Here is a 25,277-nt window from a genome sequence, read left to right as displayed (position 1 = left end):
ACCCAACCCCAACCAACCAATTTTCCCCCGCAACCGCTGCAACCGTGTCTGCCTGTCCCGCATCGGACTTGTCAGCCACAAACGAGCCTGCAGCTGACGTGGACATTTACCCCCTCCATAAATCTTCGTCCGCGAAGCCAAGCCAAAGAAGAAGACTTGGATGACAGTAAACTCAACATTTCTTACTCTATTTCAGGATTGCTGCCTTACACCAATTATTTTCAGTGGAATGAATGCATAAGTGGGTAAATCAGGTTAAATATTGTGGAGGGTTCTTCTACCAGAGGACGTTGGGTATGAAACTCGGGGACCCGGCTAATGGTCAGACAAGGGATCCACCTGGTCCTCCTGGGCAAGGATCTACCTGGCAGGAAATGAGGCTTATTCATTACAAACTATCTGCTGTAACCTTCTAAACCCGGCAGCTCTGTGGTGCAGTCGAGCCACTGTCTCACAGCTCCAGTGACTTACCATTCTGTCTATGTGGACTTTGCACATTCTTTCTGTGCCCCACATGGCGTTTTTCTCCAGGATCTCTAAGTTCCTCCTACATGCCGGCAGCGTGCCAGTCAGTGGGCTGATTGGCTGATGTAAATCACCCCCAGAGTATGGGTGAGGGAGGAGAGTCCGCGGGGAATGTGGAGAGAACACAAGAAACAGGAGTAGTCGGCCATTCGGCCCATCAAGCCCTGTTCCACCATTCAATGAGATCATGACTGACTTGATGATCAGCTCATCTCCACTGACCTGCCTTTTCCCCATATCCCTTAATTCCCCCACTTTGTAAAAACCTATCCAGCCTGATGTTAAATATATTCATTGAGGTCACCTCCACTGCTTCAATGGGCAGCGAATTCCACAGATTCACTCCCCTCTGGGAAAAGTAGTTCCTCCTCATCTCCATCCTAAATCTACTTCCCTGGATCCTGAGGCTCTGTCCCCTCAATCTGGTCTCCCCCACCAACGGGAACAACTTTCTTATCTCCATCTGATCTCTGCCTTTCATAATTTTATGTTTCTATAAGATCCCCTCTCATTCTTATAATTCCAGTGAGTACTGTCCCAGTCGACTCAATCTCTCCTCATAGACCAACCCCCTCATCTCTGGAAACCTCCCTGGTGAACCTCTTCTACACCAGCCCCAAAGCCAGGACAATCCTTCCTCTAGTAATGAGGTCAGAATAAAATGGAATTGGTGGGAATGGTTACAGCCTTGTCGGGCTGAAGGGCCTCTTTCCAACACTGCAGGGCTGCCCCCACTGCCTACCAAACAAGATCAGAGAAGATTTTGTTTTGTACTTCTGAAGTTGCTCGTTACAAGACCCCAGATGAACAAGGACATCCATATATGGGGACATGACCATATTCGGTGGTCACACATAATCACTGTTCACACAATTATCCTCTGTTGGGTAATTATTTGCCCCGTCCTTATACGGTCGCCTGCTCCATATTCAGATCCGTTGCCTTGACAGCTACATCATTATTACTCTACACCAGGCATCAGTTGGATCCAGCCGCAGAAAGGATCACATTCATTTGATTCAGATCAAATCACTCAACACCATCTTAACTGTAAGTGGAAACACCAAAGGGCAACTTCTCCAAAGTTGTCCACATTCCAAGATCCAATAGTTAAGGGTTGAGCTTATTTAAAGCGTGAACTACTGAAAGCTGTGAGGTGATCGTCCAATCATCAAAGATTAACAATAAATCTCCATCACTAGCCAACATCTCCATGGTCTAACCCTTCCGTGACCTCACAGTAAACGTCTGTGATGGTTGTTCAGTCTGACAAGGCCTCTCTCCATCACTTCCCTACGCCTCTCTTGTCACCCTCCCTCCGCAGTGCAAACCCCATTTGATGACATTTGTGAGGAGCCCTATTTAAAAGGGAAGATTCTCATCTTCCCTCTCTCCCATTCTCTTACCACATCCAACTAACACTTTTCGTCCCCTCCCCCACCCCTTTTAATTCATCCCCCTGTCTGTTTTTTTTTTAAACACATACATCGAGGAAGGGCTCAGGTCCAAAATATATTTTGATCTCCCATGGACGCTGCGAGACCAGCCAAGTTCCTCCAGCATCTCAGTGGTTTTATTCCAATCTCAGCGTCTGCAGACTTTCCTGTTTCACTCCAGGCAGGTGGAGGATGGGCTGAGTCTTCCAGCACCGCTTCCCCTGGGCCATTCTCTAAAATCCTGACATTGTGCATTACAGAGAGAGATGTGTACTCCTGCAGACCAATCAACACCCCAGAAAACAGAGGAGATAGAGAAGTTGGTGAAGAGGAGCCAAGAGACCAAGGCGTGTGCATATTCTCCTTACACAAAGTGTTCAGTGGGTGCTGCTCTCCTGACCGAAGATGGAAAAACCTTCACAGGTGAGCAATCTGACCAGCAATGAACTCTCAATGTAGTCCAGTCCACACACCTTGTTTCCAGCTTCAGACAGCAGATGGTGGCATCAGTGGGTTGGGTAACATTGAGTCCCACCGTTTCTTGCTGTATTGAACCCTGGGAACTGGGAGCTGCTCAGTTGGGAGATTTTGCAACCACTTGGATTTTGAAGAACAAAGAATGGCCCTAATGAAGTGGAGCAGATTCGAGAGGCCCTTTCCCCCCTGCAGTACATGGACCCTGGATTCTCAGGATGAGGGATTGGGAATTGAGAGATGTTGTGAATCTCCGACTCAGACATCCACTGCAGACCACGTGATGTTGGGGACATGGGGAATCAAACCACGGTGCAGGCAGAAGGAGTTGTTGAACTGTGGAGCAGATGCCACTGCGCCTGCTCTCATTTCTACTCCTAGATGCCCCTCATTCCTCCAGACTGTTGACTCCAGCCCTTTAACACTTAGCAAGCAGAGGCTACATGCAACATGGTGTGGAGGAGGGGAACAGGATGGAGTTGGAACCGGGCTTCTGAGAGAAACAGTGCCAAGGTCTGGGACCACAGCTGCAGAGCTCACCCCCGATCACCCAAAGACATGGGGAGGGGCTCCTGTGGGTGATATGCCAGGGAGCCCACCCCCACCAGAGAGCCCCTCCTGACGGAGGCTAGGATGAGACCAGAACATTGCCCATACTGTGATAACGACCGTTCGGCCTCTGAGGAGCTGAACCTGACGGGGAGGGATATAACCCAGTTACAGCCTACCCTTTTGAGGGGATGGGGGTGAATCCTTGGGAAAATTTTTAATTTTTTTTTAAAAGCACCTTTTATCTGGGTGACCACAGCAAATACTGTTTGTTGAAGTTGTATAAAGTTTAGGGGCAACGTCATAGGTACGTTTTTTACAGTGCGTTGTGGGATTGCCCTCGCCAGGGGTGGGGGTGGAGGCGGGAACATTAGGGGCATTTAAGAATGTAGATTGGCACGTGGACGTAAGTAGAGGGTTATGCATCTGAGACGGGGAAGGATTAGATTGTGCAGTAGTTTCCACACTATGGGCTGAAGTGCCTGTACTTGGAACATTCCATACAGCAAGGCTCTGAGACTCTAATTCACCCCCTCCTTCTCTCCCCAGGCAGCAACATAGATAACTGCACCCCTAGCCTGTCGATGTGCGCTGAACGCGTGGCCATCTTCAAGGCCGTCTCAGAAGGCTGCACCAAGATTAAGTCGCTGGCCGTTTGCAGGTACAGGTTCAGTGACACATTACCCCTTGGTAGCAATCACAGAGATGCAGCCCATCCCACAGTCTGGGCCAGGGACTGCAGGGTGGGACAGACCTAGCATTTAACAATACCCAGGTGGGAGGGGATCATGCACTAGGAGAAGGCCACCGCCCTTCTTCTCGAGGCCTCTCCGAGAACAGGGTGGAGGACTCCGTGCGGCGATGAGCTCCACACAGCATGAAAGAGCATTGTTGGAGTCCTTAGGAACTCTGCAAACTGCAGTGGGAACTGTGACGGGGGGAGGGGGGGAGGCCGAGGGGGTGGCTGTAGAGCAGAGAAGGCATTTAAATACCCAATGCACTCACGCAGGTATCGATGCACAAAACTACAAGGGATATCAATGGAGTAAATGCAGGCAGGCCTTCTCACCGATGTTGGGCGAGACAGTAACTAGTGGTCATGGGTTAAGGGTGAAAGGAGAGGTGTTTAAAGGGACATTAGGGGAACGCAGAGAGTGTGGAATTACCTCAGTTAATATATTTAAGACTAGATTAGAAATAGGGGCAGTATTGGATAGACTTTTACAGAGTGGGGGAATTAAGGGATATGGGGAAAAAGCAGGTCGGCCGCGATGAGCTGATCATTAGATCAGCCATGATCTCATTGAATGGTAGAGCTCGATGGGCCGAATGCCAACTCCCATTCCTTTTTCATGTTCTCCCCACATTCCCCCTCACCCACACTCTAGGGACAATTTACACCAGCTAATCAGCCCTTATGTCCTTATGCCAGCTGAAGTGGTGAATGTGGTCTTGATTTCAACATACAAGAAACTTTTGGACAGGTTATGGACGGGAGGGGTGTGGAGGGCTATGGTCTGGGTGCAGGTCAGTGGGACTAGGCAGAAAAATAGTTCAGCACAGACTAGATAGGCCAAAGGGCTGCTTTATGGCACAGATAATGGCAAAGCAACATATATTCTGACCACATTCTACTCTCTTACAGCGACAGAAAGGACTACAGTCCTTGTGGTAGCTGCAGGCAGGTCCTGAGAGAGGTGAGGCCACATTTTAAATATGTCAACAGGTTTCTTTAATGTGCTGGATAATTCCATCTTAAAACCAGGAATCACTGAACACTGCAATGCTGGGAATCTGAATTAAAAATGGAAAAAGCTGGAAACATCAGACAGGATAGGCAGCATCTGTGGAGGGAGACCAAGTCTTGCTGACAATGCCCTTTTACCTGAAACATTATCTAAAGTAGGAGTAGGCCATCCAACCTCGCAAGCTCCTAACCTAGCCCAGATCTGGTCTCCCCGTCTAGCCCGGACCTTGTCTCCCCATCTAGGCCAGACCTCGTCTCCCTCTCCATGCCTGTTCCCCATAGCTCTCAATTCTCCAAACTTCCAATTACATTGGACAACAATTTTTTTTTTCCAAAAGGTTTGCTTCCTGAAAAATAATTGGGGATTACGATAGACAACTTCAAGCTGAACAACAAAGACAATTTCAGATTTGCTGTATCACGTAGAAAGTTGGAGAAAGGTTAAATTAACTTTTATTAAATTTACCCTGTTTAATCGCATAATGACGCTGACACGTTGCGTTCGTTCGACTGACCTAAAAATGTTTTGCCGCTGATTTTCATTTGTACTCAGCATCTGATGCCTCTCATGTCAGTGTCCAACAATAGTCAGCCAGTATTGATGGATTCCAGCTGCCCTGTGTAGAGCGCGTCGAAAGAACCAAAGACTTGTTGATCCGAACCAAGGCTTTTATTAACTAAAAGACTGGAGCATATCACAAGTAGGTCGACCAGTCCAGAATGACCTGGTCTGGCTAGGAGCAATCCTTTAAGACCTGCCAGTAGGTGTGGCTACACTCTCAGCCAATCACAGTCATCCTACACTACAATCTGTACCTAGACACATTGGTGATAGAATCTGTACTATCACACCCTGATACCACTTTTTCATGGTCACCATGGTGAAACTTTTCACCGTGTTCGTCACTGACGGCACTGAGATCAGCAGGGATGTGAACGAAGAAAATGAACTTTCAACGACATGTTGCACTTTGTGGTTTTGTCAACTTGAAGCATGTTAAAAATGTCAGGAAATCACAAGAATAGGCTATATTGGAAAAAAATGGTAGTGAATGGAAAATTTTAAGGTGATTTTCGTGAACACCAGCCCAAAATCCATAAAAAACACCCAAAAGTGCTCAGGAAGCAAAATCTTCCTTGTTCAGTATAATTTATCCACTTCCTCCAGTGTCTCACGACCCTCCAGGGTAAAGAGCTCATTGACCTACACCCCTTCCAACACCCCCAAACAACCCTCCCCAACACCCCCCACACCCCCAACCTTGTAATTACACCCCCTCATCCAAAATTCTCTCACCAGGGAAAACATTTCAAAACCCCTCAGAATCGGATACGTTTCAACAAGACCATCCCTTGCGAAAGGACGACCCTCTCGTCCCAGGAATTAGCCCGAGAGAATCTCTGTTGAACTGGCTCCAATACCAACGCATCCCTCCTTAAACGAAAGGACTGAAATAGTGCCCAATAGACCACAGTCACACCAACACCCTGCACGGTTTCAGCAATACTGCCCCTATTTCTAAATGCCAGCCTTCTTGTGCTGGAGGGCGATGAACCATTTTCCTTCCCAACACCCCGGGGCGTCTGTACGCCTCACTTTTGATGCTTCTTGTGATTTTCTTCTGGACCTCGCTCAGAGAACATAAAACACTACAGCACAGTACTGGCCCTTCGGCCCACGATGAGGTGCCAACCCATATATCCTTACCAAAAAAAACCCTAAACCCTCTCTACCTTGTAACGCTCTCTTTTTCTTCCATCCATGTGCCCATCTAAGGGTCTCTTAAATGCCCCCAATGTTTCAGCCTCCACCACCATCTCCAGCAAGGCATTCCAGACACCCACAACTACGTCTAAAAAACACCCCTAAACTTCCCTCCCTTCACTTTGTACACATCCTCTGGTGTTGACTGATCCCGCTCCTCTTTTGGGTAATCATTTGCCCCCTCCTGATACATAGTCACACCTGTTGCCTTGATAGCAAGTCAAGCCATGTACTCAAGAAGGGAAGCAGTCATGGGCCTAAAGACACCAGCCCTCTGGCTATCCAAAACGTTACTTCCCATGGCTGCTGCCTGGCCTGCTGAGAACTTCCACCGTTCTCGGACTGTTTTGGATCTGCCAGTGACTCGGGTGAGGTGCCAGGCCCAGTACAATGGGGCTAACCCCTCTTATGCCAAGGCCAACCAGCTACGTTCTCCTCTCCTCGGCCAAACCCCCCCCCACCACTTCTCCGCAATGTGGTTCGGGCGAGGCTAGTGTCTGAAAGAGAACAAGATTCTGACTCTCTGTATCTCTCCCACGGCAGTTCGGAGACAAGATTGAGGTCCACATGCCCATGGCGGACGGCAGTCGCAAGACCATGACCGTGGCCGAACTCCTGCCAATCTCTTCATGAAGTGAGGCAAAGTAACAGTGGACCGGACCAACTGGCAAGCGGATCCTGAGCTTGTTGTGAGCAGGGACGGCTTTCGGTATTGCCTGTCATTCTGCAGAAACTGCTGGTGTTAACGGCAAAGAAGCTTCAATACACATTTTATAGCCTGCAGCTCGTTGGAGTTATTACTGCCCATGGTGATGTCCAAAGTGACCTCGCCTTGTCCTGTGTTTTGGTGACAACTCACTCAGTCCCTACCCACCTGGCACGGGGGGCTGCCCAGAGAGGGGAGGGGTGGGGATGGGGGGCTGTCCCAGAGAGGGGTGGGGACGGGGGAGGGAATGTCCCAGAGAGGGGAGGGGGGGGCTATCCAGAGAGGGGAGGGGATGGTGGGGCTGTCCCAGAGTGGGGATGAGACAGGGGGGGATGTCCCAGAGAGGGGAGGGGGGGCTGTCCAAAGAGGGGAGGGGATGGTGGGGCTGCCCCAGAGCGGGGATGAGACGGGGTGGGGGGGGGGGGGATGTCCCAGAGAGGGGAGGGGACGGGGGGGGGGGCAGTCCCAGAGAGAGGAGGGGAAAGGGGGGTTCTGTCCCAGAGAGGGAACAGAGACACCGGGAAATTTCTCCAGCCAGAGGGAGGTGAATCTGTGGAATTTGCTGCCACAGAGGCTGGGAGGGCGGGTCATTGGGTGAATTTAAAGCAAGAGGTTAGTGATTAGTGAGGGCATCAGTGGTTACAGGAGAGGGAATACATCGGAGTGAGCATGAAAGCCTGGAATCACCGATGCTGCAGAACACCCCCCCCCCCCCTCTTGACCAATATCCTCGCGTCTTCTCCCCCTCCCCTGGGTTCAGCCCTTCCTACATCAGTGTCGACCTGAAACACTCACCGACGCGGCCCGTCCGGGCGCCGCCGTTCTCGCCACACAAAGTTTGCAGGGACCCCACCCTCCACCTTCACCTGCTCAAGACGCGCGGTCCCAGGGCAGGATTCCCGGTCTCCGGGGGAAGAGGGGGAGAAGAGGGACCGGGATAGTAGGGGGGAGAAGAGGGTGGGGGAGAGATCCCGATCCGCTCCCCGTCCCCGTACCCCTGCTCACCCTCCGCTCGGAGCCGCTCCCTCCGGTGACTCTGGTCCCGATTCTCCCGATGGGGCTTTCGCTTTCACTTGGACAATGTAATTCAGCAGGTGAACGAACCCGGGACCGGTGGGGACGAGGGGGGACTAGGATGAGGAGGGGGGACTAGGGTGAGGAGGGGAGACTAGGGTGAGGAGGGGGGGGCTAGGGTGAGGAGGGGGGGGCTAGGGTGAGGAGGGGGGGGCTAGGGTGAGGAGGGGGGGGCTAGGGTGAGGAGGGGGGGGCTAGGGTGAGGAGGGGGGGGCTAGGGTGAGGAGGGGGGGGCTAGGGTGAGGAGGGGGGGGCTAGGGTGAGGAGGGGGGGGCTAGGGTGAGGAGGGGGGGCTAGGGTGAGGAGGGGGGGGCTAGGGTGAGGAGGGGGGGGCTAGGGTGAGGAGGGGGGGCTAGGGTGAGGAGGGGGGGGCTAGGGTGAGGAGGGGGGGGCTAGGGTGAGGAGGGGGGGCTAGGGTGAGGAGGGGGGGCTAGGGTGAGGAGGGGGGGCTAGGGTGAGGAGGGGGGGCTAGGGTGAGGAGGGGGGGCTAGGGTGAGGAGGGGGGGCTAGGGTGAGGAAGGGGGCTAGGGTGAGGAGGGGGACTAGGGTGTAGGGTGAGGAAGGGGAGGGGGAGTCGGGTGAGGAGGAGGAGGGGGTGTCGGGTGAGGGGTGTAGGGGAGGGGTGAAGGGGAGCTGGGAGGTGGTGAGGGGGAGGGGTGTAGGGGAGGGGGAATAGGGGGAGGGGTGTAGGGGAGGGGGAATAAGGGGAGGAGGAATAGGGGGAGGGGGAATAGGGGAGGGGGAATAGGGGGAGGGGGAATAGGGGAGGGGGAATAGGGGGAGGGGGAATAGGGGAGGGGGAATAGGGGGAGGGGGAATAGGGGGAGGGGGAATAGGGGGAGGGGGAATAGGGGGAGGGTGAGGAAGGGGTGGGGGAATAGGGGGAGGGTGAGGAAGGGGTGGGGGAATAGGGGGAGGGTGAGGAAGGGGTGGGGGAATAGGGAGAGGAAGGGGTGGGGGAATAGGGGGAGGAAGGGGTGGGGGAATAGGGGGAGGAAGGGGTGGGGGAATAGGGGAGGGGTGTAGGGGAGGGGGAATAGGGGAGGGGTGTAGGGGAGGGGGAATAGGGGAGGGGGATAAAGGTGTAGGGTGAGGAAGGGGTGGGGAATAGGGGGTGTAGGGGAGGGGGGTAAAGGTGTAGGGTGAGGAAGGGGTGGGGGGATAGGTTGAGGGGAGGGGTGTAGGGAAGGAGGAATAGTGTGAGGGGGTAAAGGTGTAGGGTGAGGAAGGGGGAGTAGGGTGAGGGAGGGGGAGTAGGGTGAGGGAGGGGGAGTAGGGTGAGGGAGGGGAAGTAGGGAGGGGGTGTCGGGTGAGGGAGAGGGATGTAAGGTGTCAGGTGAGGGATGTTGGGTGAGGAGGGGAGGGGTTGTGGGGTGAGGGAGGAGAGGGGGAGTGGGGTGAGGGGGAGTGGGGTGAGGAAGGGGTGGGGGAATAGGGTGAGGACAGGGAGGGGGAATAGGGTGGGGAGGGGGTGTCAGTTGAGGAGTGTAGGGTGAGGGGAGGGATGTAGGGTGAGGAGAGGAGGGATGTGGGGAGGGGAGGAATGGAGTAGGATGAAGAGGGGAGGGGTGTAGGGTGTGGAAGGGGAGGGGAGGGGGAGGTGTAAGGGGGGGTAGAGTGAAGGGAGAGCTGGGAGGTGTGGTGAGAGGAAGGGGTGTAGGGGAGGGGTAGTGTGAGGGGTTAGTGTAGGGTGAGGAAGGGGGAGGGGAGTAGGGTGAGGAAGGGGGAGGGGAGTAGGGTGAGGAGGGGAGGTGGTGTCAGGTGAGGGGTGTAGGGTGAGGAAGGGAGGGGTAGGGTGAGGAAGGGGAGGGGGTGTCAGTTGAGGGGATGTAGGGTGAGGAGTGGTAGAGAGTGAGGATGGGTGTAGGGTGAGGAGGGGTGAGTAGGGAGGGGAGGGGGAGTAGGGTGAGGAGGGGAGGGTGTGTTGGGTGAGGGGTGAGTAGGGAGTAGGGTGAGGAGGGGAGGGTGTGTTGGGTGAGGGAGGGATGGGTGGGGTATGAGCATCTGTGCTGAGTTTCTCCCAGATGAGCCAGTCTGTGGGGAACCATTTCTAACCACCAGCCCAAGGTGTTTGAGGATTTCATGTTGACGTTTGTGTGGGTCATTTATCTGGACTGAGGTCGGGCCTCCAATCCAAAGGGGGTCATCGATCGCCACTTACACAGTGTGTTTTCATTCGTTGTTTTTGCAGTACAATTTTAACAGTATTGTACTTTGGTGGCATGGCCTCGTGGGCTGACATGGCCTGTTACCTGCTGTCTTGTCTAAATTTAAAATTAGAATTAAAAATTGCTGCACCTCAGCCCTGGCCCTCCCCCTCGTCCTGACCTCTCATCCCACCAGCTTCCGCCCTTTCTGGCACCTCCTACATGATTCCCAGCAGCAGACACTCCCCCACTCTTCTTTCCACACCAACTGCTCCCTCCCTCATTGCACCCTTGGGACCTTACCCCCCTGACCACAGGAGACACTCCACACCTCCTCCCTCGCTGCCACACCACGTGAATCTGCAGGGCAGCTCTCTTTCTGGTCTCCTCTACATCGGAGAGACTAGGACATCGCTTTGTTCAGTTCCTTGGCTCTGTCCGCCGCAAGAGCGTGAATCTCCCAGTACCCACCCATTTCAATTCACCACCCCATTCCCTTGCCGACATTTCTGTCCGTGGTCTGTGTCCGGCCAGACTGAGACCACCTGCAAATTGTTGAAACATCACCTCATCTTCCATCTGGGCCCCCTCTGTCCAGATGGCATCAACATCGACTTCTCTGGTTTACATTAGCCCCCTTCCCCCCCATCCCTATCCCTCTGCCTCCTTTAACAGAGTGCACCCCTCCCCTGATCAACTCTCACCTTCTCTTCCTTGCCTTCCTATCCAGGCCCCACTTTGAATCTCTTGCCTGCTGACCTGAACTCCTCCCCCTATCTCTATCTCCCCCGCCTTTTTATACAGGTGCCTGCCCACTTCTTGTTCATACTTTAATGGAGGGCCCGAAGTGTCCTTTATATTATCTTTCCTTCCTATGAACGCTGCGAGGTCTGAGCTCCCCCAGCGTTTCCAGGATGGAGTGTACCCTGGGGGGAGGTGTTCAGGTGGTGACCTTCCTTGCTGCATGAATTGCATGGCTGGATTCGCCCAGGTGTCTCGTTCCATTGCTTTTTGTTTAGAAGATATGGTCAGGTCACCAGTGGCAGGGAGCCAACCTTTGGGGCACGCTGATTTCCTCACAGTTGTGCTTGAGAATTGGGAACAGCCATTTCCTAATGGGGCCGCAGCCTGTTAAAGGTGGGGGGGGAGGGACCACCGACTGAAATCATAGAATTTTTTTTGGGAGAAGTACGGAAGAGCCAACTAAGCTTTGCTTCACGGGGAAGGGGGCCCATAAAATTTAAGCAGAGCCTTGGTTGGGGGGGGGTGGTCTAGTGCTCTTGCTCACACTTCACCCAAGTATTCCACAACACCCCGGCATCTCTCCAGTTGTAGACGTCTGCCCCTCTAATCTGTTGCTTTGGCTACATTAGGCTCTGGGCAGTGGCAGTGAACAGCTCCCTGTTCCAGGAGTTGTAAGTGGACAGCAGTTTTCAGTGAAGATCCCCCTTTTCTGAAGATGGAGGGATGCAGGAGAATGAAAATCCTGGATAATTGACCTCCAACCACCAGAGACTCCATTCCTTGTGATCTAGTCAATGGAGACTTCACACCCTTCCTATCCACATATCTGATGATACTGTATATATGATGTAATTCAATAGCATCTTCTGGCAACTTGTTCCAGATAACACTGGACAACAAGGATTTTGCTTCCTGGACATTGTTGGGTGTATTTTATGAATTTTGAACTGCTGATCGTGAAAATCATTCCCATCATGTACCTTTTTCGTGATTTCCTGTTTCATTTTAAGTTTACCTCAAGCAAACAAAACCATGAGGTACCACGTCATTGAAAATTAATTTTCTGCATTCACACTTGGGTGTCTTCCCTGCTGATCTTGGTGCCGTCACTGATGAACGCGGTGAAAGTTTCACGAGGATATTGTAACCATGGAAAAGTGGTATCAGGGCAACTGGAATCCATCAGTGCCGGCCGACTATTGTTGGACACTGACATGAGAGGCATCAGATGCTGAGTACAAACGAAAATCAGAGGCAAAACATTTTTACACGTGTCAGCGTCATTATGTGATTAAACAGGCTAAATTCAATCAAAGTTAATTTAATGTTTCTCCAACTTCCTACATGAGACAGCAAATCTGAAATTCAGCTTGAAGATGTCGATCATAATCCCCACTTGCTTTTCTAGAAGCAAACCTATTGAAAAATTTGTTGACCAGTCTTATCCTCAATGAAAAGCTTGCCCCTCATATCCTGTCAGGAGATTCACGCCGGGCTGCGGGCTGCTGGAGACTGGCTCGAACTGGCTGGAGAGGGACCAGGTATCGGAACCGGGCTGCAAGGGAGGTGCTGAGAGGCCCCTGACCGTGTCGGAGGTTTGGATCTGGAGCTCAGGTTACCAATGCTTTGGATGAGACTCTGGGGGGGGGGGTGCTGCAGGAGCACTGGAGGTGAATCTATGGGCACTCAGCGACTCTTGGGGGGGGGGGGGGGGGGAAATTCTCTTTTCCTTCTCTCTCTTTGACTGTAAGAGGCGCTTCAGGTGAATCTCTCTGCCTGACAGCAGGAAAAGGCAAATTTCGTGTTATATGACACTGTTTTATAAGTATGATCATAAATTGAATCTGAATCTCCCCCATCACCCACTCCCAGTCCAGACAGGAGAACGGGATAGATCCAGAGTGAAGCTCCCTCCCCATCTCCCACTCCCAGTCCAGACAGGAGAATGGAACAGACCCAGAGTAAAGCTCCCTCCCCATCTCCCCCATCACCCACTCCCAGTCCAGACAGGAGAACAGGATAGATCCAGAGTGAAGCTCCCTCCCCATCTCCCACTCCCAGTCCAGACAGGAGAATGGAACAGACCCAGAGTAAAGCTCCCTCCCCATCTCCCCCATCACCCACTCCCAGTCCAGACAGGAGAATGGGACAGACCCAGAGTGAAGCTCCCTCCCCATCTCCCCCATCACCCACTCCCAGTCCAGACAGGAGAACAGGATAGATCCAGAGTGAAGCTCCCTCCCCATCTCCCACTCCCAGTCCAGACAGGAGAATGGAACAGACCCAGAGTAAAGCTCCCTCCCCATCTCCCCCATCACCCACTCCCAGTCCAGACAGGAGAATGGGACAGACCCAGAGTGAAGCTCCCTCCCCATCTCCCCCATCACCCACTCCCAGTCCAGACAGAACGGGACAGCCCAGAGTGAAGCTCCCTCTCCATCTCCCCCATCACCCACTCCCAGTCCAGACAGGAGAACGGGACAGACACAGAGTGAAGCTCCCTCCCCATCTCCCCCATCACCCACTCCCAGTCCAGACAGGAGAATGGGGCAGACCCAGAGTGAAGCTCCCTCCCCATCTCCCCCATCACCCACTCCCAGTCCAGACAGAACGGGACAGACCCAGAGTGAAGCTCCCTCCCCATCTCCCCATTCAGATACACACAGCTAAAGCTCTCTCTGCATTTTTTGTTGGAGATTCCTACAACCCCATCCATTGAAGGCATGGATGTGAGACCCTGCCTCAAGAAGGCAGCCAACATCATAAAGACCCCATCACCCCAGCCACAACCTCTGATCGGTTACCTCATGCAGAAGCTAGAGGGTGGTGGGGGTGTGGACCGAGCTGCCAGCTGAAGTGGTGAATGTGGGCTCAATCTTAACATTATTTAAGGAAACTTTGGATAGGTTCTTGGATGGGAGGGGTATGGAAGATTCTAGACTGGGTGCAGGTCAGTGGGATTCTGCAGGAAAGGTTTGGCAAGACGAGGAGGGCCTGTTTTCTGTGCTGTAATGTTCTAATGCTCTAAGCCTCAAGTCAAGCAATAACTCCAGGTTCAATAACACCTTCAGTAAACAGCTGCCGCCTCTTGAACCTCCCCCACTCCGCTAACCTTAAAGTGCTGCACGACAACCAACCCATTCGCTTACATGACTTTTATATTCATTTGCATCACTCTTTTCTTAACCTAACGGTAACAATGTTTATGTTCATTCATGTTTATTATCTCTCATTCCAAATTGGCACCTGCAGTAACATAATGTACACCCTGCAGTAATGTAATGCACACACTTGCAGTAACGTAATGTACACCCTGCAGTAACGTAATACACACACTGCAGTAACGTTATGTACACCCTGCAGTAACGTAATACACACACTGCAGTAACGTAATGTACATATTGCCTGTAGCTCAAAGGGGAGTTCCAGTGTGTCCGTATTTGACAATAAACCTCCATTACTCACGAAGGTGGGGGTTGTACGCAGAGTGATGGTCTCTCCACGTGAGCCCATCAGACATTCTGAATCTGGGGACAGTGCAGAGAATAAAGATCCATCAAACCACCAAGTTCAGATAAACCATGGATTAGTCAGATTGAGTCACTCTCATGGCAGGAACAACACTCTTGACAGATCCCCTTTCACCTCCATCAAGCAGTCCGGCTGAAGGCCTCACTACCCTCCCCTGACCAGGCCCTCCCTGTGGGACACAGCATGGGTTCGAGATGAAGCTTCTGCAACATGGGCCAGACATTGAGTGTCCGCTGGTATAAATCAGCTGGAGCGAATCGTGACATTCGCTCATTACACCTCATGAAATAACCAATTCTTTTGTCTCCAACTTCTGAAATATTTTACAACTACAGTGTCACAAATACACAGCCACTACCTGCAGAATTAAATACAATTTAAAGCAATACAAAGGGTGATGATCCAGATGACACTGTGAACAGCTCCGGGCTCTATCACACGCCCGGCAGGTCTTCGGGACCGAACGACATGGGCAAGAGTTCTTCCACTGTCATGGTTACATGGGACATGTCGGGTTTCGTCATGTGGACCTTCCACTTTGTTCCAAACTGCATGGGCAGGTAGGGAAGGGGGAAGAGAGAGAGATATTGATAATTCTTGAATAGAAAGACATTCCTCAAAGTCAGTCTGCAAGATCATCCCACCCAAATATTAACAAATATGCAAAATTCAAGAATGAAAAACACCCCGAACCCCACTCCGTATCCTCACCCTGAACCCCACTCCCCAAACTCACTTTGTGTCCATGCTCCGAACCCCACTCTGTGTCCACGCCTGAACCCCACATCCTAAACCCACTTTGTGTCCATGCCCTGAACCCCAAACACCATTCTCTGTGCCCACTCCCTGAACCCCACTCCATCCACAGCCCTGAACACTAGATTATCCACAGATATGACCCTTGCGAACCCCATCCAGTAAAGGAACCCTGACCCCAAACTTTCTGCAGAAACCAGAATGCCTGTGGACGTCGGGGGTCTGGTATTGCCTCCCATTCTCGGGGGTCTGTACTGCCTGCAGATACTGCCCCCCCCAATGCAGTCCAACAGCTCAGACTGAACCAGCATCACCTGCTGACCACAGCTCATTGCCCTTTATCTCCCACCTCTCCATCCAACTGGTCAAAGGGCCAAGGGAGGAAATAAAACCTCACCTCCCTCATCACCTGCCGGCAGGCTCCACATGGAGTGATGAAGTGATCATTCCTTCCACTGGAAGAAAAGGCAACATCTTTAGAATCTTACTGGTGACTGGCTGGACAAGGAAGCAGATAATCGCCGTGATTTAACTGGGCCCTGAGTCAAGAGACGGTATGGTCGACCTGCCCCAAAGTTCAAGTGTATTGCCATGTGTGAAAGGTCACTAGTCATTAGACCAGCTCTGGTCTCCTCGTTACAGGAAAGATGAGGAAGCTGTGGAGAGGGGGTAGAGGAGATTCACCAGGATGCTGTCTGGATTGGGAAACAAGTGTCATGAGGCAAGGTTCTCAGAGCTGGGACTTTTCTCTTTGGAGCGAAGAAGGATGAGAGAAGACTTGATAGAGGTCTACAAGATTATGAGAGGCACAGATAGGGTGGACAGTCAGTGCCTGTTTCCCAAGGTGGGATCAGCAAATAACAAGGGACATGTACAAAGTGAAGGGAGGAAAGTTTAGGGGAGATGTCTGGGGTGAGTTTTATTTTTACACAGAGAGTTGTGTGGGGCCTAGAATGCCTTGCTAGGGGTGGTGGTGGTGGAGGCTGGAACTATAGGGGTATTTAAGAGACTCTTAGACATGTGGATGAAAGAAAAATTGAGGGTTATGGGGTAGGGAGGGTTTGGTACTTCTTAAAAGTTAAGACTCAGCACAGCATCAAGGGGCCAAAGGGCCTGTCCTGTGCTGTAATGTTCAATGTTCTATATGACTGAGGTCCAGAGGAAAATCACAAGCAATAAAAGTGAGGTGTACAGTACAGCAGGCAGGTCTCTCTCTCACCTAGAGGGAGAGTGGAGTTGGCACAGAGCAAAGCCATCAGTTTACTAGTCTGCAGTTCGTTCAGGGGTCTGAAAGTACATGCTCGTGTATCTTCTTCCTGACGGGAATGGTGTGAGGAGAGTGTGGCTGGGGTGGGGTGAGTTTTTTTCCAAGGCTGAGTCGATGGAGGCGAGGGATGTGTGTGAAATTGTCTGAACTGTGTTCATACAAGTTTTGAACTCCTGAAGAAGAGGAAGGAGTTTAATACAGCAAAAACGATCCTATGGAAAAAAGGATAAAAATTTATGCTAAAGTACCCAGCGGTACTTAAAATAGTTATTCCAGGGCAGCAAAACAGACTATTCTTGGATCCAGAGGAAGCACGAAAATTTGCAGAACAACTACAAAACAGACAGAGAGATGAAGACATGTAATGAAAACAAAAATGACCACAAACTATATGTATATGTGTATATGGGTGTATATATATATATGTATGTATGTATGTATGTGTGCATATGTGTATGTATATTTCAAAAAAAATAGAGTACAGATAAGAACTAAGAAGGGAAAGTAAGGGAAGAAAGGAAGTAAGGAGGGAATTAAGAAAGGGACCTTTGTTATATATGAAGATTAAAATCTTTTCTGGGGGGGCTGGGTGGGGAAGAATAACAGTCACTGCGAAATCAGTTGACGCTTGGAAGCAAGCGGATTCGCAAATCCAAATGGAGAGGGGAGATGTGGTTGCCCGACAAGGGACAAAGGGCAACTCAGGAAGGGGAGGGGATAGTGGGGTTAAAGGAATTTTAGATAGGAGAATAATGGAAATATTTTATGTTTTAGAAATGTTGTCTTATAATGTGTTCAAAAAAAGAAAGCAGAAATGGATAAGAAGGAAAGGTGATGATGAGAAAACGGAAAGGAAAGATAAACAAAGTATGAAATGGCTACGTTGAACTATATGACTTTAAATATTAATGGAATACATAACCAAATCAAAAGGAAGAAACTATTAAATTTACTGAAAAAAGAAAAAATTGATATAGCATTCATACAAGAGACACACTTAACTGAAGTGGAACACAAGAAATTGAAGAGAGATTGGGTAGGACATGTAACAGCAGCGTCATATAATTCAAAAGCTAGAGGAGTAGCTATATTAATCAGTAAAAATGTACCAATCAAAATAGAAGAAGAAATAATAGATCCAGCAGGGAGATATGTAATGATAAAATGTCAGATATATTTGGAGTTTTGGAATTTACTCAATGTATATTCACCTAACGAAGAAGATCAAAAATTTATGCAAGATATCTTTTTGAAGATAGCAGACACGCAAGGGAACATACTAATAGGAGGGGATTTCAATCTTAATTTGGATTCAAACATGGATAAAACTGGAAAAAAAATTAATAGAAAGAACAAAATAACTAAATTTATAATTAAATCGATGCAAGAAATGCAACTTTTGAATATATGGAGGAAACAACACCAGAAGGAAAGGGAATATTCATATTATTCGGGCAGACATAAAACATACTCAGGAATAGACCTATTCCTGTTATCAGCTGACATGCAAGAGAGAGTTAGGAAAACGGAATATAAAGCTAGACTATTATCGGACCACTCAGCCCTGTTATAGACAATAGAGTTAGAGGACATCCCACCAAGAATGTATAGATGGAGATTAAACTCCACGCTACTTAAAAGGCAGGATTTTAGAGAATTAATTGAACGACAAATTAAAATGTACTTTGAAATAAATACGGAATCAGTGAAAGATAAGTTTATACTATGGGATGCAATGAAAGCGTTCATCAGAGGGCAAATAATAAGTTATGTAACTAAGATGAAGAAGGACTACAACCAGGAAACAGAACAGTTGGAAAGGGAAATAGCAAATATAGAAAAAGAATTAGCAATGAAGGAAGACACAACTAAAAGAAGAGAATTGGCAGATAAAAAAATAAAATATGAAACGCTACAAACATATAAGATGGAGAAGAACATAATGAAGACAAAACAGAAATATTATGAACTAGGAGAAAAAACACGCAAAATTCTAGCGTGGCAGCTTAAGACAGAACAAACTAAGAGAATGGTATTGGCATTAAGGAAAAAAGACAAGCAAATCACATATAATCCAACGGAGATTAATGAAAACTTCAGAGAATTCTACGAACAACTATATCAAACTGAAAACGAAGGGAAAGAAGATAAAATAGATGAATTTTTAACTAAAATTGAACTACTGAAATTACAAACAGAGGAACAAAATAAATTAACAGAACCATATGAAATAGAAGAAATACAGGAGATAATAAAAAAAACTACCGAACAATAAAACACCAGGAGAGGATGGATTCCCAATAGAATTCTATAAAACATTTAAAGATTTATTAATTCCTCCCCTTCTGGAAGTAATCAACCAGATTGATAAAACACAAAGCTTACCAGAGTCATGTAAAACAGCAATAATTACAGTAATACCAAAGACAGGGAAAGATCCACTTACACCAGCATCATATAGACCAATATCTTTACTTAACACAGATTATAAGATAATAGATAAACTATTAGCAAACAGATTAGCCGACTATGTACCAAAAATAGTAAATCTAGACCAAACTGGATTTATTAAAAAAAGACAAACAACAGACAATATCTGTAAATTTATTAACTTAATTCAAGGAAATAAAATTCCAACAGTAGCGGTTGCTTTAGACGCAGAGAAGGCCTTTGACAGAGTAGAATGGAATTATTTATTCAAAGTACTACAAAAATTCAGCTTACCAGAGAAATATATTAATTGGATTAAAGCATTATATAAGGGGCCATTGGCGAAAGTGACAGTAAATGGATATATATCAAAACAATTTAACTTAAGCAGATCAACAAGGCAGGGATGCCCACTATCTCCTTTATTGTTCGCATTAGCCATAAAACCACTAGCAGAACTGATAAGAACAGAAAATAAAATAAAAGGGATAAAAATAAAAGACAAGGAATATAAAATCAGTCTATTTGCAGATGACGTTATAATATACTTAGCAGAACCAGAAATATCAATAAAAGAATTACATAGGAAATTGAAGGAATAGGGAGACGTGTCGGGGTACAAGATTAGCACAAATAAAAGTGAAGCAATGCCAATGAATAATGCGGATTTCTCAAAATTTAAGAAAGAATCACCATTCAGATGGCAAACGCAAGCAATGCGATATCTAGGTATACAAATAAATAAAAACCTCGGCCATCTATATAAACTCAATTATTATCACTAATGAAAAAATTACAAGACGACTTAGAGCATTGGAAAGATTTACGACTAACACTGATAGGAAGGATAAACTGTATTAAAATGAATATTTTCCCAAGGATACAATACCTATTTCAGACATTACCAATACGCTTAACAGAGAAATTTTTCAAGGATTTAAAGAAAATAATAAGGAAATTTTTATGGAAAGGGGGAAAACTGAGGATAGCACTAGATAAATTAACAGAATGGTATAAACAAGGAAGCTTACAATTACCAAACTTTAAAAATTATTATAGAGCCGCACAATTAAGATACCTATCAGATTTTTATCAAACAAGGGAAAAGCCAGATTGGACTAGATTAGAACTAGATAAAATAGGGGAGAAGATACCTGAACATATATTATATAAATGGGATGAAAAATTGGTACAACGTAGGAATTCTCCGGTATTGCATCATCTGCTCAACATTTGGAAGAAGATTCATGTAGAAAGGAATAAAACAAATTACCAACTACCAAAACTAATACTGACATAAAATCAGTTAATCCCTTTTACAATAGATAACCTTTCCTTTAGAGAATGGGAGAAAAAAGGGATTAAAAGAATAGAAAATTGTTTTTCGGGAAATAAACTATTATCGTTTGAACAATTGAAGGATAAATATAATATAACTTACGATACAATGTTGGCATACTACCAACTGAAATCCTACTTGAAGGACAAATTTGGAAACAGTCTGAGGTTACCAGAAGGAAGTAATTTTGAATATGTGATTACAGACACAATGATAATCAAAAAAATTATAACAAACATGTATATTAAACTACAAGAAAAGGGGAACGAGGAAACAAATGGTAAAACTAAACAAAAATGGGAACAAGATCTAAGCATAAAGATAAAGAATGAAACATGGGAGAAGCTATTCTCCGGAACCATGAGAAATACAATAAACATGAGGTTACGTATGATACAATATAACTGGATACACAGGCTATACATTACACCTCAAAAGTTAAAAGGGACCCAACAGTATCAGACAGATGTTCTCGCTGTAAAAAGGAAATGGGACAACAATTCATGCAATTTGGACATGTGAGAAAGTGAAAACATTTTGGGAAGATCTAAACCAGATATTAAATAAAATCACAAAAAGCAATATACCAAAAAACCCAGAGATCTTCCTCCTAAGTAATATAAAAAAACAAAGAATTTGGACTCGATTTGGATGGAGCACAAAAAAGATTTGTTATGATAGCCCTAGCTGTAGCAAAAAAATGTATTATGTCAACCTGGAAATTAGAGGATAACTTGAGAATACAACAATGGTATATAGAAATGAATAAATGTATTCCATTAGAAAAAATAACATATAATTTAAGAAATAACATTACAATATTTGAACAAATATGGGAGCCATTCATGAAACACAATAGAGAAAACCTACCGTGGACATCTACCACCTAAAATGACAGAAGGAGAAGATAATGAAAAGAACTGACTCAGTGGAATTTCTTGTTTATTTTTATTGAGTGACAACATTGTTTAATGGGTTTAATGTATCTTATATTCTGAACTTTAAATAAATGGGAGGGGAGGTGAGGGAGGGAGGGAGGGGAGGAGGGAAGGGGAAGAAAACGACACTGTATATATTTAAGAAGGAAAATGTATGTATCTTGATCAATATGGTTTATAGTGTGAAAAATAAAAAAATAAAAAAAAACCTGTGTTCACAACCTTCTGCAGTTTCCTGCGGTCCTGGGCAGAGCAGTTCCCATCGACACAGTGATGCACCCCAGGTTAACGATAATTCAAGACCAGGATTCTCAATCCATCCAGAGAATAGCATTCCTACCTAGTCCCAATCAAAATGGCTTAATTATTCATTTCCTCAGATTTATGTGGGTGTTAGTGACAAGATCTGCATGCTTTCCATTTTTTATTTAATACTTCACCGTGAACCACGTCAGTATCAATATATTCAGACATTCAGTGTTAACACATGCATTTTCATTCCCCCTCCTCCCTCCCTGCCCCCATAACTTAAAGCAAAAAAAACCAAATATGACAAGAAACAAAGGAAAAGAAATCGTGTCGTCCAATGTTTTATGTTTAATTATTTCGTACTTGTAACTTATCCTTTCAAGAGATGGAGGTCTGAAATCGGCGATTTCTAATAAACTCTGTACATGGTTCCCACATTGTTCAAATAGAGCATATTTGTCTTTTAGATTGTCGGTAATTTTTTCTAATGGAATACATTTGTTCATTTCTATGAACCATTGTATTTTTAAGGTTGCCTCCATTTTCCAAGTTATCATTATGCACTTTTTTGCTGCTACAAGCCCTGTCTCATTTGAGGCCTAATTCTTCATCTTTTAAGTTTAACAGGAACATTTTTGGGTCATTTGGTACCCTATTTTTTGTAATTCTATTTAATATTAGGTTTAAATCCTCCCAAAAGGTTTTCACTTTTGTACATCTCCAAATTGTGTGTATTGTAGTTCCAATTTCTTGTTTGCAACAGAGGCATTGGTCCGATAATGTTGGATTCCATTCTTTTAAGTTTTCAGGCGAAACATGTAGTCTATGGAGCCAATTCTATTGTTTCATACAAAAACCGAGTATTTATTGTATTAATCATGGTACCTGTACATCGTTCCTTCCATGTTTCATTCTTTATTCGTATATTTAAATCTTTTTCCCAACCTTGTTTGGGTTTATATATTGCTTCATTATTTTCCTTGTATTGCAATTTGCTATATACATGTTTGTGATTATTTTTTTTTACTATTGCAATGTCTGTAATTAAGGATTCATAGCAGCAACTCTCAGGATTAGTTCCCAACTTTTCTTTTAAATAAGTTCTCAACTGATAATACGAAAATATTGTACCATGTGATATTTATATTTTAACCGTTCAAATGTCAATAAATTATTTTCCAAAAACCAAGCTTTTATTCTTTTAATTCCTTTTCTTGTCCATTCCTTAAAAAATAAATTGTCTATTGTAAAAGTAATTTTGCATTAGTACCATTTTTGGTATTTGATAATTTATCATCTTTCATTCCAGATGTATTCTCCTCTTCCATATTTTTAGTATATGATGTAGTATTGGTAAATTATTATGTTGCACCAGTTTCTCATCCCATTTATAGAGTAAATGTTCAGGGACCTTTTCTCCTAATTTATATAATTCTAACTTGAGCCAATCCGGTTTTTCTCCCGTCTGATAAAAATCTGATAGATATCTTAACTGTGCTGCCCTGTAATAGTTTTTGAAATTTGGTAGCTGCAATTCCCCCTTGTTTATACACCCATGTTAGTTTTTCCAAAGCCACTCTTGCTTTTTTTAACCCTTCCATAGAACTTTATTAATTTATTCAATTTTTTAAAAATTTCCATTTGGAAATAAGCTCATTTAAAATTCTTCCTCTTTTACTTTTATTCCCTTTATCGTAGGTTCTTTTCTTATCAGCTCTGCCAATGGTTCTATAGCTAAAGCAAACAGGGAAGGTGATAATGGGCATCCCTCTCTTCTTGACCTACTCAATTTAAAGGGTTCTGTAACATATCCATTTCTTACCACTTTTGCCAAAGGACCATTATCCAAATAATAATTTTTCTGGTCATTTGAATTTCTGTAGTACTTTAACAGGTAACTCCATTCCACCCTATCAACAGCTTTCTCTGCATCAAGTCATACTGCCACAGTTGGTGTTTTATTTTTTTTCTGCTATATGGATCAAATTAATACATTTACAGACACTATCTGCCACTCTTCTATTTTTAACAAATCCTGTCTGATCTAACTTCACCAATTTAGGCATGCAATCCTTTAATATATTCACTAGTAATTAATTTATAGTCTGTATTTAGTAGAGATATTGGTCTATATGAAGCTGGTAACAATGGGTCTTTTCCTGGTTTTGGAATTACTGTGATTATTGCCATTTTGCATGAGTCAGGCAAATTCTGGGTCTCTTCCACCTGTTTCATTACCTCTAAGAGGGGAAAAATTAGTAGATTATTAAATCCCTTATAAAACTCTGTAGGGAATCCATCTTTGCCTGGTGCTTTATCATTTGGTAATGTCATTAATGTATCTGTATTTCTGTAATTGTCAGGAGTTTTAGTAATTTATTTTTTTCTTCCAATTGTAATTAGGGTAATTCAATATTTGGCAAAACATCTATTTCATCATTCTTTTCTAGGATTTCGGTTTGATATAGTTGTTTATAACATTTCTTAAAATTATCATTGATCTCTCGAGAATTATATGAGACCTGCTTATCCTCCTTCCTTGTTACTAATGATAATTCTTGTTGCTTATTCTGTTTTTAGTTGCCAAGCCAATATTTTATGGGTTTTCTCTCCTAATTCATCATATCTTTGCTTTGTTTTCATATTTTTCTCCACTTTGTAAGTTTGCAATGTTTCATATTTTAATTTTTTTCTGTCAATTCTCTCTTTTTCTCTACATCTTCCCTTCTCATTAAATCTTTCTCTCTAGTTACTATCTCTTTTTCCAACTGTTCTATTTCCTGATCATATTCTTTTTTAATCTTGGTTGTATAACTAATTATTTGTCCCCTAATAAAGGCTTTCATTGCATCCCATAATAAAAATGTTATCCGTTACAGAATTTGCATTTGTCTCAAAATATATTTTAATTTGTTGTTCTATGTATTCCTGAGAGTCTTGCCTTTTTAACAATATGGGGTTTAGCCTCCATCTATATGTTTTCGGCAGAATATCCTCTAAAGCCATTGTCAAGAAAAGCCTTGCCTTATATTCGGTCTTTTGAACTCTCCCTTGAATCTGAGCCAACAACAAGAACATATCAATCATAGAATAGGTTTTATGTCTGTTTGAATTATATGAATAATCTTTCTTTTCGATGTGGTTTTCTCCATATATCAATTATCTTCATGTTATGCATTGAGTTTAATATAAATTTAGCTGCTTTATTTTTTATAGTAATCTTCCTGGTTTTATCTATTGATGGGTCAAGGTTAAAATTAAAGTCTCCCCCCCCCCACCAGTAAAATGTGTCCTTGTGTGCCTGCTATCTTTTAAAAAATGTCCTGTATAAATTCCTAATCTTCTTCATTAGGTGTGTAAATGTTCAGCAAGTTCCAAGATTCTGAATAAATCTGCCACATCATCATTACATATCTACCTGCTGGGACTGTTATTACTTTCTCTATTTTAATTGGTAAATTTTTATTAACTAGGATAGCTACTGGCTCTTGAATTGTACCATGATGCTACTACGTGAACCACCCAGTCTCTCTTCAGTTTGAGATGTTCTGACTCTGTTAAGTGTGTATCTTGTATAAATGCTATGTCTATTTTCTCCTT

General features: G+C 45.6%; 3 protein-coding genes across 9 annotated transcripts in view; 1 reads left to right on the top strand and 2 right to left on the bottom strand.

The window, feature by feature from the left end:
* LOC138748276 (uncharacterized) overlaps positions 1–8,199 on the bottom strand; it is a 48,420-nt gene extending 40,221 nt beyond the window's left edge. The window contains exons 1-2 of one of the 4 annotated variants that reach the window (XM_069908151.1): positions 1,300–1,364; positions 472–585 (exon numbers count right to left, since the gene is read on the bottom strand). In XM_069908151.1, coding sequence (XP_069764252.1) covers positions 472–516 — 45 coding nt within the window. In that variant the 5' untranslated portion in view covers positions 517–585; positions 1,300–1,364. The other 3 variants (XM_069908152.1, XM_069908149.1, XM_069908148.1) reach the window with 3 other exon arrangements.
* Positions 1,445–7,279, top strand: LOC138748278 (cytidine deaminase-like). The gene is made up of 5 exons (XM_069908157.1): positions 1,445–1,575; positions 2,222–2,384; positions 3,534–3,645; positions 4,630–4,681; positions 7,040–7,279. The coding sequence occupies exons 2-5, from the start codon at positions 2,228–2,230 to the stop codon at positions 7,127–7,129; spliced, it is 411 nt and encodes a 136-aa protein (XP_069764258.1). The 5' UTR covers positions 1,445–1,575; positions 2,222–2,227; the 3' UTR covers positions 7,130–7,279.
* A 6,858-nt stretch (positions 8,200–15,057) lies between the features above and the next one.
* LOC138748277 (cytidine deaminase-like) overlaps positions 15,058–25,277 on the bottom strand; it is a 29,364-nt gene continuing 19,144 nt past the window's right edge. For all 4 annotated transcript variants that reach the window (XM_069908156.1, XM_069908153.1, XM_069908154.1 and 1 more), the window contains 2 exons: positions 15,852–15,909; positions 15,058–15,246 (listed from right to left, as the gene is read on the bottom strand). In XM_069908156.1, the coding sequence (XP_069764257.1) occupies positions 15,133–15,246; positions 15,852–15,909 (172 nt within the window). In that variant the 3' untranslated portion in view covers positions 15,058–15,132. The remainder of the gene's footprint in view (positions 15,247–15,851; positions 15,910–25,277) is intronic.

Source organism: Narcine bancroftii, chromosome 13 (genome assembly GCF_036971445.1).
Source record: "Narcine bancroftii isolate sNarBan1 chromosome 13, sNarBan1.hap1, whole genome shotgun sequence".
NCBI classification, from domain to species: Eukaryota; Metazoa; Chordata; class Chondrichthyes; order Torpediniformes; family Narcinidae; genus Narcine; species Narcine bancroftii.
The sequence above is the reverse complement of the archived record's forward strand: the minus strand, read 5'-3'. Positions and strand labels throughout refer to the sequence as shown.